Below are 14,419 nucleotides of genomic sequence, written 5' to 3' on the forward strand. Positions count from 1 at the left end.
ATCCTGATTCGTTTGGATGTGTTTTTAAAATGACTGAAAGTGCTTTTGGTGAAAATATTTTTAAAACCAATGTTTAATAAAAATGCAAGTAAATCCTGAAAAAGCGCTTGAAGTGCTTCCTGAAAGAAGCACATAACTGATGCTTCTTGCAGAAAGCACTTTAAGTGCTTTTGGAATCCTAAAACATTTTCTCTAAAAACGTTTTTAGTTATTTATAAAACACATCCAAACGAGCATACTCACGTTTATTGGCCATTAGAAGTGTTGTTTATTTTTATGGATTTTTTTCTTGCGATACAAGCAAATATCGAGGGAGGGAGAAGTCAAACTTCGGACCTCAGGTGCAAGAAATGATGCATGGATTTTGAATCTTCCATTATGTACTTGAAAAAAAATAAAGGTATGAACACATAGAAAGAACGAGTCCTAAAAAAAAATCTGCGGTTGCTACAACAAATCTTTCTGTTTTTTTGCATTCACCTTCCCCTCAACTGCAAATGAGGAATGGCCGGGAGCGGTGCCCATCGGAAAATCCTCTTCCAACAGCGCGGTACCATCAGTTTACGCAACCTTCAGTCTTTTTCAGCTGCTTCTCGCTTGAGACGGGTGCTCTGTAATATGCCGGAACAGTTGCGGGGAAAAACATTTGTCGAACTCCTTCCGCCTTGATTATGGGGAATATGATTCCTGAGGCACTCTGCAGCGGAGACAATCGTATAATCAGAAATCAATTACGAAGCATATCCCGGATAAGTCTTTTACGGAGAAGGGGAAGAAACAGTTTAATACATACAGAAATTAATCTGGCTCCAATCCAGGCGCGTTTAGGTGATGGAAATGGCAGCAACAGACGACCAACACCATACACTGCAACGGCAAAGAAATGGAGAACCAAACTCAAGGGGCGAGGGTTCAACCCCGAAAGCAGAGAGACTGGTCCTGTAGAGAATACACCTCCGAGACTTAGATAGTCAAAGCAAGCCTGGCGCATTTCCTTCCTTGCTTGATCAGGTGAAGAAGAAAAGACCTTGTAAAGGGCACCTGCCAATGTATTTATTGTGGATGCCACTGGCTGCAAAATTGGAAGATTTTACAGAAAGTGAGCCAAACTTTAGATTACAAAAAACGCAGAACATCCTGTTTTAAAACCCCAGAAAATTATTAAACTTTTTTACAACTTACCTTGCGAAGAGTGTAGAAGGATTCCAGATATTTGGACAGTGTAGATGGATCATTTAGGTTGCCCAAAGGCTTAAGAAGATTCCGCAGCACAACAATATCAGACAAGGCCACAGTCATTCCTCCGCCTGTCAGAGGGTGGCGCATGTTGAATGCATCCCCCATCAATAGAGCTCCAGGAGTTGGGTAGGGAGCGGCGGGCATGCTTCTATTTGGCATTGTCCTTATGGTACCCTTATCCACTGCAGCTACGAAGGAATCATAAATTTGAGGGGGAATCTGCAATAAGAGAGCAGAGAAAACTTTAATCAAAATCCTGGATTTAACGGGTATGCAAAGTGCAGAGAAAACAAACGTTACATAACAAAACTGCAGAACATAAGATATGTACCTGAGGAGCCACCACAGTCTTCAAATACTTTGCCATTTCACCATTTGAAATGGAGGGAACTTTTTGTCCAGGTACATCAACCAGACAGCGAACCTCTGTGCTACTGATTTTATAGAACAAAATAGGAGAAGGGTCTGCTAATATAACATGTCCGTGATTAGCATGTGGAAGATTGCAATTCTCCAGAACCAACCCAACAAAACAAGAAGGCACATCCACCTGCAGAACACAAAATTAACAAATAAGAAGTTGACGGGAGCTGCTAGACATTAACAAGAAAAGTTGAATCTTAATTCTGCTTTGAGTTACTTTGCAGACAAATATAATGATATCACAGCCTTAATATCCAAACCTCACCTTAGGATCACAAAGAGTGCGACGCAAGTTGGAGAAACAGCCATCACAAACAACAGTAAGAGGTGCATATGCGGTCATCTCTTCGCCAGTTTTAGTCTTGTATTGCACACCTTTAATTGTTCCCTTTTCTTCAAGCAGTGAAGTAACCGTTCCTTGCTCCAATCGCACACTATAGAATATAAAAGAAAAAAGAAAGCATAACTAGTGAACAGAAAGTCTTCAAAGAAAGAAATGTATTGAACATTAGCACATAAAACTCGCCACCGAGTCAACAAGAAGAAACAAACACTAGAAGAAACCAACATTAATTTGTATCAAGTTATCAACCAAGGGAGAAAGGATGTACTTGGGAAGAGTTGCAGCCTTCTCCCTCATTCTCTGTATGAAACGGCCATTGTGAAAGCTCCTCCCAGACACATCTGAGTGAAATTTCTCCAAGGGATAAGACAATCTAGTATTTTTCCCATCCTTGAAAAGAGCATATCCAAAAACCCGCTGAGCATCAATTTGCTCCACACAATCTGCAGTCAGAAACAATTTGAAGTTTATTAACTAATGATTTCTTATGTAATTTAAGGAAAACAAAATAATCATTATCAATTCCAACATTCATTAACGAACTGAAATGGCTGCATAACATATAAATCTCAATGGTAAAAAAGTTAAAATGAGTTTACCTTCAAGTCCCAGCTCAATTAATTTAAGGTAGCCTCCAGGTTGTAGTAATTCACCAACAATTCGGTCTGGCTCTGTCAAGTCTCGTTCAATCACATGCACCCGACGTCCATCCTGCAGTTTGAAGTACTTTGATCAATTTTCAAAAGGAAAAGAATTGACACTAGAATCTAAACAGGTAAAAGAAAAACAAGCCAAGCCTAGGCCAAATTGCATCTCCCTTACAGCATCTTAGCTATAGCTTTAAAAAGTTTTGACAATCTTTCGAAGTAAGGATACAACATTTTTTATAAAAAAAAAAGGGTAAATTGAACAATATAAACAAGAAAATTAACTGCAAAGTGCATCACATCTTAATTTTTTGGGAACTTTAACGAAAAGTTCATGGTACTGTTCACTTTAACGAAAAACCATATTTTTACACTAAAAAGTCAATTCTGGTACTATTCATTTTACTCTTTATTTTGTCCTTATAGTTAAAACTCAAAGTTTTCAAGTCTTTTTCATTAGTTTTCCTTAATTTTTTCAATCCATGATCCACAATGTTAAGCTTGAATTTGGTCAGTAAGACAAATCTCAAAAAACTGCAGGCCCTTGTAATTACGCTAATTACAGGACCAGGAAATGGAATGAGGATCCTTTCCGGATTCTCAAATCATGTTCTTTCATCATACATCGCGCGGTAAAAAATTATTTTAAATATTTTTATTTTAAATTAAACATGAACAGTAGCTCAAGAAAAATGACCGTACGATATACGATTATACGATGAACGAACTTGAGGATCCAGAGAGAATCCTTGGTCCTGGAAATGTTAGCAAATGGATTACTGAGTCACCATTATTCTTCTTTGCTATGTCGCATTAGACTCTTCAAATTTAGGGAATCTACTTTTGACAACTTATGCAGAGTGGTTCTACCTACACCCATTCCGTCCTCTACGATAAAAAGTCCTTACTAGACAATAAAGGACTTAAAAGTAAATTAAACTAATTAATATCTATTCAAAAAGTAATGTTTAAAACAATGACTACTCTAAACAAGAAATCTCAAAAGCTTGTGAAAAATATAAAGAATTTTAACGAAAAGTTTCTGATATTGTTTATTTTAATAAAAAATCACATTTTTACACTAAAAGTCAATTTTGGTACTATTCACTTTACCCTTTATTTTTTTTTTCTTTTTGTTAAAACTCAAATTTTTCAAATCATTTTTATTAGTTTTTTTTAAATATATATCCTTGAGATTATACCCGTACGAATTCGACTAAATAACAGGCTTGATCAGTCTCCAAAATAAAATAAAAAATAACAGGCTTGATCCAATCAAATGTCATACTACTAATGGTAACTTCAAACAAGAAAATCGCTCGGTCGGATGCATTTTAAATTAATAAACCACTTACAATTTTACCAATGCAGCATAAAAAATCCACAAGCAATATGTGCATAACGTAACGTTTGAACGTAACTATTTGAGTGATACAATAACCTTATCAGAGACTCGAAAACCAAATCGAATACCGCATCTTCGTTCATAATTCAGCATGATTAAGAAACTCATTAAGCAGGATTTTTGTTTGTTAAATCTAATGCTTGTTCAACAAGGTTATTAGAGTAAGTCTGCATAATGCTTCCATATGAATATGCATGTGTTGGTTGATGTCAATGTAGAATTAAATTATAATATATTAAATCAAAAAACCGAAACAACCTTTTCTGGAGCGTCAATTTTTTTGTTTTCCTTTCCAATTCAGGCGAATTCAAACGCGTGCTTGGCAATCACAATTCCACATTGATTTAAATAACCACAAAAATTAAATCAAAATGTGTTTGTTTCCCGAGAAAATGGAAGCAAAAATGTGTTTGTTGTTTGTTTCCTGAGAAAATGCAAGCAAACCAGAGATGCAATTCAATTAAGCATTTTCAATTTCGCTCACCTTGCCGAGAGTGTGAGCGAGAGCGGCGCCGGCGACACCCGCACCGACGATGATGACGTCGACGTCGCCGTCAGTGGATCTGCATTCTCCGTTGGAGACCATCACGCTCTTCACGCACTCGCTCCTATTCTCCTCCTCCACCAAACCTCTCCCTTTCTCGTCGCTCCTCTTCGCCAGCGCTCTGTAAAGAAACACGACGCCCAGCACGGTGGCGAAGATCCATCCGAGCAAGTACTGATCCGCCATTCCTCCCAAACAACGACGCTTCTCCCTCCCTCAATTTCTCTCTGTGCGTGTGCGCGGCCTTTTATGGATGCCGCGGCTCACACACACAGTCTCGCTCTCTCTCCGGTTTTGTGGAATATTCGGCAGTCTCTGCGCTGGCGAATTGCCTTTTGAGTGTTTTGTAACCGTTTGTTTGGGTTTGTTACAAGTTTACAACGGAGCCACGAGATGCCGTGTCCAACGTTTAACAGGGCCTCGGCCTACCCACAGCCACAGGTCACCACCACGACGACATATGCATACAGCTGTGCTGCTGATGCGAAATACGATGCGTTTTGTTGGATTCTATTCTAACCTGCTGCGCCACGGCCCACGTGAGTGTGTTTTGGCTTTAACCGCGCGGATTGGGACCCTTTAATGTTTGGAGTATTGATTTTTTTCTTTCTTTTCCTCACAGTCACGATTAAATCACGTCAATATCTTGCATCTACTTATACATACAAAGAGAAAAACAAAATTTAAAAATGTGAGAAGAGACAAGGAAATGAGAGGAGAATTGGAAGAGAGAACCCCACGGTGATTCACTATTATATATTCCATTTGTTATTTGGAGTAACAAAAATTAAAAAAATCAAAATTGAAGATGTAGGATCCATCAACACATATGCGTTCATCTCGATTAGAAAGGTTAAATGTGGTATTGAAAATGTGATAGGACTAACATTTTTTTAAAGGGATTTATTATGATAATCATCTGATTAGTCTGAAATTTAAACCCTATTATGACAATCAGAACGAACTAAATCGAATGATTAATGCTAGATAGACTAATCTATTAGAGCACATTTACAAACCATGTAATATGTTACCATCAGAAAATAAGTACGTTAATCAACACTTGAGTAATAATCAAATCATCAACAATCATGTTCTATAGTTTACAAATTTTGTTTTAAACAGATAGTCACCTGATATTACCCAAACCAAATTTGATCATTTTTTGTTTTTTACTCAAAATTGAGAAGATGTGTGTGAGATAGAAAGATATGCGTACATCACGCTTAAAATAGAGTGCAGATGAGAAAATAAATATTAAATTATTCATAGGACCGTAGCCATCGTACTGATGGATCTAATTTGGTGCAGTATAATATTGAGGAGGGGTTTTTGGACTAAAAAGCCCCCCAAACAAAACAAAGTTACAACTACCAACATCAAAAGGGTTATAATCTACAAGGACATTTTGGTACAAAATGTGACAGTCCATCCCGGAAAATATTGATTTTTTATAATTTTATTAAGTGATTTTACGAAATTGCCTTTCGAGACACGTGTGTTGACTGAGATTATTTACGGTGTCGTGTCACCTAAGAATTTCTTTCTTGGCCTATCCTCGTAATACTCGTCACTACGGACGTGTGGGCGCAAGCGGTTCGTGATTTGGAGCTATAATGAAGAAGTTATTAAAGTTTGAAATTTGATAAATTTTATTATTTTCAGAAAATATGGATTCTTCCTTTATAAAATCTGGTGTGCTATTTGGATGGCCCATATTTAAAGAAGAAGAAATGGATGGTGCGGATGGAAAGGAAAGAAAGAAAAAGAAGAGGAAGAAGAAGAGATTGGGCTAGCTGCCCAACCAGAGGAAGAGATGCAGGAGCTCCGGGAGAGAAATGAGAGGGAGCTGGCCGAATTGGGAGAAGAGAGAGAGAGACTAACCAATCAGAATCAGGGAAAGGAGGAAAGAAGGGAGAGAGTGGCGCTGGGGATCGGCCGGATCCCTTTGGCTCGTTCTTGACCCGGTCGGCACCCATGTGTAATTTCGATGATTTCCACCCGTTTTTCCGGTGAATTGCTTCAAGAAACCTCATGGGAAACACTCTAGAACCCTTCCTCTATCCATTCCATCTCAAATTTGGAGAGATTTGGTTTTAAAAATAGAGAAAACCGCAAGAAAGGGGTGCGGCGGCCTTGGCTTCGAATCACCCAATCCCGAAGCAATTTCTTTCAATTGCCACCACCCATGGCATCCTCTTAAGGCCTAGAACAAAGCCCAAGCAATGGTTGGGACGACAGAGTTGATTTGAGGACGGATTAAGCACACCCAAATTCTAGGGTTTCCGACGGGTTTTGTTGAAATTGGAGGCCTTGGCCACAGGTATGAAAGTTGCTCTACTCATTGAGATCTTCATTTATGTAAATTTTGGTAATTTTTGGAAATAGTTAGATTTTCCGGCGAACTGGGGCGGCCGACCGCCACCCACGGCAGCGCGTGCGGTGGCACGTGGCCAGTGGGCTACCAATGTTATTTTTAAGCTATATTTGATGTCATGAGTTCAGTTTTGATAGTGGCTTAACGTTGGTTGATCATTTGGACTTAATTTCGATACGATTCATGGTTAGGCCAAAAGGTCAATCGACGATCCAACCGTTGGATCGTCACCAAACTTTGATACGTAGTAGTACGTAATATTTGAAGAATGTAGGAACTTACAGATTGGAAATCTGACGTATGGATCTTCCCGAATTGGATTTGTAAGTTCATAAAATAAAAGGTTAACCGCCACTCAGTTTTGAAAATTGGCGGAGATCCAACCGTCAGATCATAACGAAATTTTAGTATGTTGTTCTAGAAGCTTAATCTGTATCTTGGAAAGTGACGGATTGGAAATCTGAGTTGTGGATCTTTCAGATTGAGTTATGTGGGGTTATGACCCTACCGTCGAACTTAGTCGACGGTTAACCTTTGATCAACGGGTCTTGCATTATTCTTGAATACCCTTGTGGATGTGTGTTATGTGAATTTCATATTCTATGGATAAGAGTTTTGAGACGTGGTTTAATAACTGTTTTAGGCTCCGAGCGTTTGGGACGCCTTGGTTCTGATGTTAGGGAGTCGTAGCGCGGACCCCAGGTGAGTGGGCATTTTTTTTCTATATATACCTATATACTATTGATTTTCCCAGAAATCGGATTTAAATGAAAGCATGTTTTAAAATGCCATGCATAAAGCATGTTTTAAAATGCCATGCATAAAGCATGTTTTAAAATGCCATGCATACATATACATGAAATATATGAATTAGTATTTGATGCATATATATGAAATGGTGTTGTGGACGCACATGTGAGTATTAGGTGAGTTTATATTGTTTATATGAATTAATGACGATGTGATTTGTGTTGAGAGCTCATAACCTGCACCCCTGGTGTTAGTGCTTATATTATTCACCCCGCACCATACGCTCACCTTGGATCCAAATAGGTGCATGTCGTACAGACCAATAGAGGGTTCCGACATGTCGTACAGACCATGAGAGGTGGTTCCGACTGTAGGTGACTTTAGATTATTATACAGTTGTTGATGAGAAGCACTATAGCGTATTCTTACACCATTCTTGTCGTACAGACTACTTTAGGTAGTTCCGATTTATGTGCAGAGTAGTGCCGTACAGGTCACAGTTGGTGACTCCGGTTGGATTGGATATTGAGCTATAAAATTAACCGTACAAGACCAGCTGCAGGGTCTCCGGTTGATTTATCATTTCACCTGATTTATATTGATGCATCCATATTATGTTTCGATGCATTGCATGGCATATTTTCTGAAAAGTGTTAAAGGATTGTGATTTGAGATATTTGCTGATATATATGGTTATATAAATTATTTTCTAGGAAAGTATACAGGTTTTCAGCGAGGGGTTATGAATGTTGATAAATGAGATATTCTTGAAAAGCTTTATTTTCGCCCACTTACGTTTTCTGTTTTGTGCCCCTCCAGGTTCTAGTAGCAAAGTTCCTTATCGACGAGGATTCGTGGCATGTCCCTGTTAAGATGGCTACTTTTGTGGGTATGGTTTCTACCTACATTGCTGTACTTGACTATGCTCTGACATCACGTGTGATTTGGGTTCATACCCACGCACAGTGCACTCTGTTATTTAGGCACCTTTAGGTTTAAATTTATTCGCATCTTTCTTTATCATCACTTTATGGCTTCGTCACCTTCCAGGTGACGGCCAATATAGCTCGATTCGGAGTCCCAGTGGACATTTCGGATCGGGGTGTGTCACAAAAACGTATCAGATAATTAAAGGCAAAAAGATAAAATAATTAGATAAAATTAAATTTAAAATTTTAAAAATAATAATAATAATAACGTGGGAGGAAGAATCACCACGTTTAGCACATTTAATTCTCAAACTGCATAGTAGTTCCCATTCAGTTTTTACACTCTCAAAGCCTTTCATTATCAATTCCCGATCAAAATTAAAATATTACAGGAAAAAGGAGATAATTGCCAATAGAAACCAACCCACCCACGTCTGTCTTTTATTCCCCCATTTTCTGATCAAACTTCTTCTTCACATAAACCTCTATATACAATCGATCATTCCAGAGACTTTGTAACCTCCCACAAAGAAAATGCGCGTTAATTTGAAACATTGAAGTGTCCCTCTTTTCCTGTGTTGCTAGGTAGATAAAATGGATGAGGAGGGAGTGTTTGGACTGGTGAGGATGCATCTTCACGTGGTTTAGTTGATGTCGTTGGTTCTAATGTGGTTATTTTAAGATAGAAGGAGACGAGAGGGAAAAAGAGAACGAAAGCTCAAAACGGAATCACAAAATCATAAAAGGAGTAATCAAAACAAATGGAGAAGAAAACACCATGAAAGACTAGCAGAACACACTATGTTCATGTCCATTTTTGTAAGATCATTTTTTAAAATCATGCAACTCACATATAATAAATCATAGCAAAGCATAATTTTTGGAATTTAGGAAAAATCTGTTGTAAACTTCTTTTATTTGTTTCTCTATAAATGAGTTTGGTTTTTCTAAGAGTTTAAGATAAGCTGTTATAATTATAAAACATAACAAAACTTCATTTTTTTCCCCACACGCATATTGTGTAAGCATTTTGCTAAACAACGATCGTTGCTAATGTTTGAAGTTTTAAATTCATTATTTGACTTTTTTTTTAAGGGAACTTTAACGAAAAGCTTCCGGTATTGTTCATTTTAACGAAAAATCACATTTTTACACTAAAAAATCAATCATTGCACTATTCACTTTACCATTTATTTTGTCATTTTCGTTAAAACTCAAAGTTTTCAAGCATTTTTCATTAATTTTTCCCTTTTTTAAATCTTTGCAAGGGTCAATTTTGCAGGTACTAAAAGAACTTAAAGACGCTTGAAATTCAAGGTCAAAAGAGTGTATGGTTTATCAGGGAACTTCCAGTTCTGTCTTCTGCAAACTATCCCACTACCATGCAAATCGAGCCTCAATAGCTTTATCACCACTTTCAAAATTGTTCTAGATGGAATAATACATATTAAGACATTAAATTCTACTGTATATGCTATGCTCATTGGGACGTTTTGTAGATTCGATGTTAATTTCAGCTTCACCGTAAGTTTACACAAGTTTCCTTTAGTTTCTTCGTGTTGTTTCGATTTCAATATATTGGGATTTCTAATATATTATGTGTTGTAACTTGATTTGAGTATTTCATGTATCATAGGATATGAGGATTATGAACCCAATAGAGAGGAGATTTTTCAGTTGGCGAAGAAAAATGTGAACGGTCTATTTGTCAGGAAGGAAAACGATTGATGCTTCATGCATGTATATCCACTGCATTTCACACGCATGAAATTGACTGCAAAACCAGAGGGCTGTTTTAATATTAGTCACTACCAAGGGTGAAAGACCATTGTTATTTCTTTATTCCTAGCTCTACCAAAGGCATGCGTACATATGTTTTTTATTTTGAATTTAAGGTTTGATCAAGTTTTTTTTTTTTTTTTATCAAACATCTATAACAATATTTGAAGTTATATTAAACGCTTTTTCTTAGACGATATTATTGCATCTTTCTTCTTCATGATAATTTTCCATCACTTTCTTTCCACACCATCCCACTTAATCATCTTTCTCTCTATAACAAGTTTCAATGCTGAGATGTGAATTTGAAAAAAAAAAAAGAAAAAAAAAACAACCGTGTCTTTGCATTTTTAGATGTCTAACAGTTCCTTAATTTAGTTTTTCTGTGTCATGGTTTTTTGCAGATCAATGCACAACGATTTAATTTTGATAAAACTCCTCATAAAAACATTCGTTAGAAGAAAGTTTAGGACTCAAATATTATTCGATCTACATTCTTATTTGGATATAATTGCAAACATGAATGTACCATAATATATAGTAATTGTAAGGGTGAACAAACACTTATTTTTGGTTCTTCCAATTTCTTTTTTCATTGCTCGACAAAATGTATTTAATTATGTTGTATACATTTTTAAAGTAAAGGAAGAAACAAAAATTGATATTGTGATTTGTTGTGAAATGGTAAAGTAAATAGTCTTCTTTTCATTTGTTTTGTCATCTTATCCATTATTTTCCTTCAACTAAAGACTCTATAATATTAGGCACTAGAAGAAACAAGAGCAGCAAATTCTAAACAAAAGAAAAATGTAGTATGATGATGTTGATGATATGCCATGTTCAATGACAACCCTAATGCCCTAATGATTTCAATCATTTGAATTTTTTTTTTACAGCTCTCTCAACCAAATATATATTCTTTAGGCAAATAAAAGGTCCTTAACAGAAGAAGAAATTAGTAGAGAAATTACGTATTATGGATTAATATAAAGTAAAAGATAGAGGGACATAGAGCAAGATTATAAATAAACGTCATATATTTAAAAGAATTTTAGGGGCGCATAGCGCCTTTGCTTAATGAAACTTTGTATGCCGAACGTAGCACATTGGGATGTAAAAAAAGCATTTCGCACGCGCAAGGCGTGTGCAGGAAATAGCTAGAGCTTTTATAAATGAAGTTTTTGAAGCTAGAGCTCTGTAAATGAAGTTTTTGAAGCTAGAGCTTTTGTAAATGAAGATTTTGAAGCTAGAGCTCTGTAAATGAAGCTTTTGAAGCTAGAGCTCTGTAAATGAAACTTTTGAAGCTAGAGCTTTTGTAAATGAAGCTTTTGAAGTTAGAGCTCTGTAAATGAAGCTTTTGAAGCTAGAGTTTTTGTAAATGAAGTTTTTGAAGCTGGAGCTCTGTAAATGAAGCTTTTGAAGCTAGAGCTTTTGTAAATGAAGCTTTTTGAAGTTGGAGCTATGTAAATGAAGCTTTTGAAGCTAGATCTTTTGTAAATGAAGCTTTTGAAGCTGATTGACATGAGTGATGCTCATGAATGTTTATGTTGATTGATATAAGTGATGCTCATGGATGTTGACATGAGTGATGCTCATGGATGTTGACATGAGTGATGCTCATGAATGTTTATGTATGATTGATATGAGTAATGCTCATGAATGTTTATGTATGATTGACATAAGTAATGCTCATGTATAATTTGAAGTACTGGACGTACTTTTGATTACCTAGATGATGATAATAGCGGCAAGCTGCCGAATAATTTGGAGTATTGGGCGTACTTTTGATCACTTGGTTGGCGATAATAGCGGCGGGCTGCCGAATAATTTGGAGTACTGGGCGTACTTTTGATCACCTGGTTGGCGATAATAGCGGCGGGATGCCGAATAATTTTTTGTAGTACTGGGTGTACTTTTGGTCACCTGGTTGGTGATAATAGCGGTAGGCTGCCGAATAGTTTTTTGTAGTACTGGACGTACTTTTGGTCACCTGGTTGGTGCTATTTTGGGCTTATGGGCCTTCGCCCTCCACACAACATTTCAGCCTATTTATTTTGGGCTTTTCCGTTTTATTTTTATTTTTTATTATTACCCTCTGATAGGGTTTATACAGATGTCTCCGAAAGATAAGAAAAATAAATCACATCATACAAAAACAAGAAAATAAATCACATCATTCTGGTGGGGTGTTTATTCCTTACTTTTGCTTTCTCTTTTGTTTTTGCTTTCTTAGAGGACCGCTCTTTTTAGGAATAATGGTGCTCGGTGTCTTCTCAATCCAACGTCCCAAGGCACTGATACAAGGAGATGCTGAGACCTTGTAGTGGGATGGTAACAGCTTGGCATCATTAGATGTTTGAATTCTTTTATCATCGTGGTCACTGGACCATTTTCCAGTTGTGTGTTTAAAGAAACCTGCTTTACCTTTACTGCTTTTCTAGTCAGATGTCATCTTTTGCTGAGCAAGCATAAGTTGCTGGTGTTGACCCGTAACTTCCCGGACCGGAAAATTGCAAACTTGGAGACCTCCGAGTACCGAAACCTAATCCTGTTCTCCACTTGTTAGAAGAGAACATGATTAGGTTTCGGTACTCGGAAGTCTCCAAGTTTGCAATTTTTCAGTCCGGGAAGTTGCGGGTCAACACCAGCAACTTATGCTTGCTCAGCAAAAGATGACATCTAACTAGAAAAGCAGTAAAGGTAAAGCAGGTTTCTTTAAACACACAGCTGGAAAGTGGTCCCGTGACCACGATGATAAAAGAATTCAAACATCTAATGATGCCAAGCTGTTACCATCCCACTACAAGCTCTCAGCATCTCCTTGTGTCAGTGCCTTGAGACGTTGGATTGAGAAGACACCGAGCACCATTATTCCTAAAAAGAGCGGTCCTCCAAGAAAGCGAAAGCAAAAGAAAAAGCAAAAGCAAGGAATAAACACCCCACCAGAATGATATGATTTATTTTCTTGTTTTTGTATGATGTGATTTATTTTTCTTATCTTTCGGAGATATCTGTATAAATCCATAAGAGGGTAATAATAAAAAATAAAAATAAAAATAAAAAAATAAAAAAATAAAAAAATGGCAAAGCCCAAAATAAATGGGCTGGAATGTTGTGTGGAGGGCGAAGGCCCATAAGCCCAAAATAGTACCAAACAGGTGACCAAAAGTACGTCCAGTACTACAAAAAATTATTCGGCAGCCTACCGCTATTATCACCAACTAGGTGACCAAAAGTACGTCCAGTACTACAAAAAATTATTCGGCAGCCTACCGCTATTATCACCAACTAGGTGATCAAAAGTACGTCCAGTACTACAAAAAATTATTCGGCATCCCGCCGCTATTATCGTCAACCAGGTGATCAAAAGTACGCCCAGTACTCCAAATTATTCGGCAGCCTACCGTTATTATCGCCAACCAGGTGATTAAAAGTACGCACAGTACTTCAAATTATTAAGCAGCCTGCCACTATTATCACCATCCAGGTAATCAAAAGTACGCACAGTACTTCAAATTATACATGAGCATTACTCATGTCAATCATACATAAACATTCATGAGCATTACTCATATCAATCATACATAAACATTCATGAGCATTACTCATGTCAACATCCATGAGCATCACTCATGTCAACATCCATGAGCATCACTCATATCAATCAACATAAACATTCATGAGCATCACTCATGTCAATCAGCTTCAAAAGCTTCATTTACAAAAGCTCTAGCTTCAAAAGCTTCATTTACATAGCTCCAGCTTCAAAAAGCTTCATTTACAAAAGCTCTAGCTTCAAAAGCTTCATTTACAGAGCTCTAGCTTCAAAAGCTTCATTTACAAAAGCTCTAACTTTAAAAGCTTCATTTACAGAGCTCTAGCTTCAAAAACTTCATTTACAAAAGCTCTAGCTTCAAAAGCTTCATTTACAGAGCTCCAGCTTCAAAAGCTTCATTTACAAAAGATCTAGCTTCAAAAGCTTC

The 14,419-nt window shown here is 37.1% G+C and overlaps 1 protein-coding gene across 1 annotated transcript; it reads right to left on the minus strand.

Annotated features, from left to right (window-relative positions):
• Nucleotides 1–351: 351 nt before the first annotated feature.
• LOC126603963 (squalene monooxygenase SE1-like) lies at nucleotides 352–5,038 on the minus strand. The gene is made up of 8 exons (XM_050270990.1): nucleotides 4,542–5,038; nucleotides 2,605–2,716; nucleotides 2,274–2,448; nucleotides 1,928–2,096; nucleotides 1,571–1,789; nucleotides 1,183–1,458; nucleotides 794–1,072; nucleotides 352–697 (listed from the first exon to the last, which is right to left on the minus strand). The coding sequence occupies exons 1-8, from the start codon at nucleotides 4,785–4,787 to the stop codon at nucleotides 557–559; spliced, it is 1,617 nt and encodes a 538-aa protein (XP_050126947.1). The 5' UTR covers nucleotides 4,788–5,038; the 3' UTR covers nucleotides 352–556.
• Nucleotides 5,039–14,419: the final 9,381 nt, after the last annotated feature.

The sequence above is a fragment of the Malus sylvestris genome, chromosome 15 (assembly GCF_916048215.2).
Source record: "Malus sylvestris chromosome 15, drMalSylv7.2, whole genome shotgun sequence".
In the NCBI taxonomy this organism is placed as follows: domain Eukaryota; kingdom Viridiplantae; phylum Streptophyta; class Magnoliopsida; order Rosales; family Rosaceae; genus Malus; species Malus sylvestris.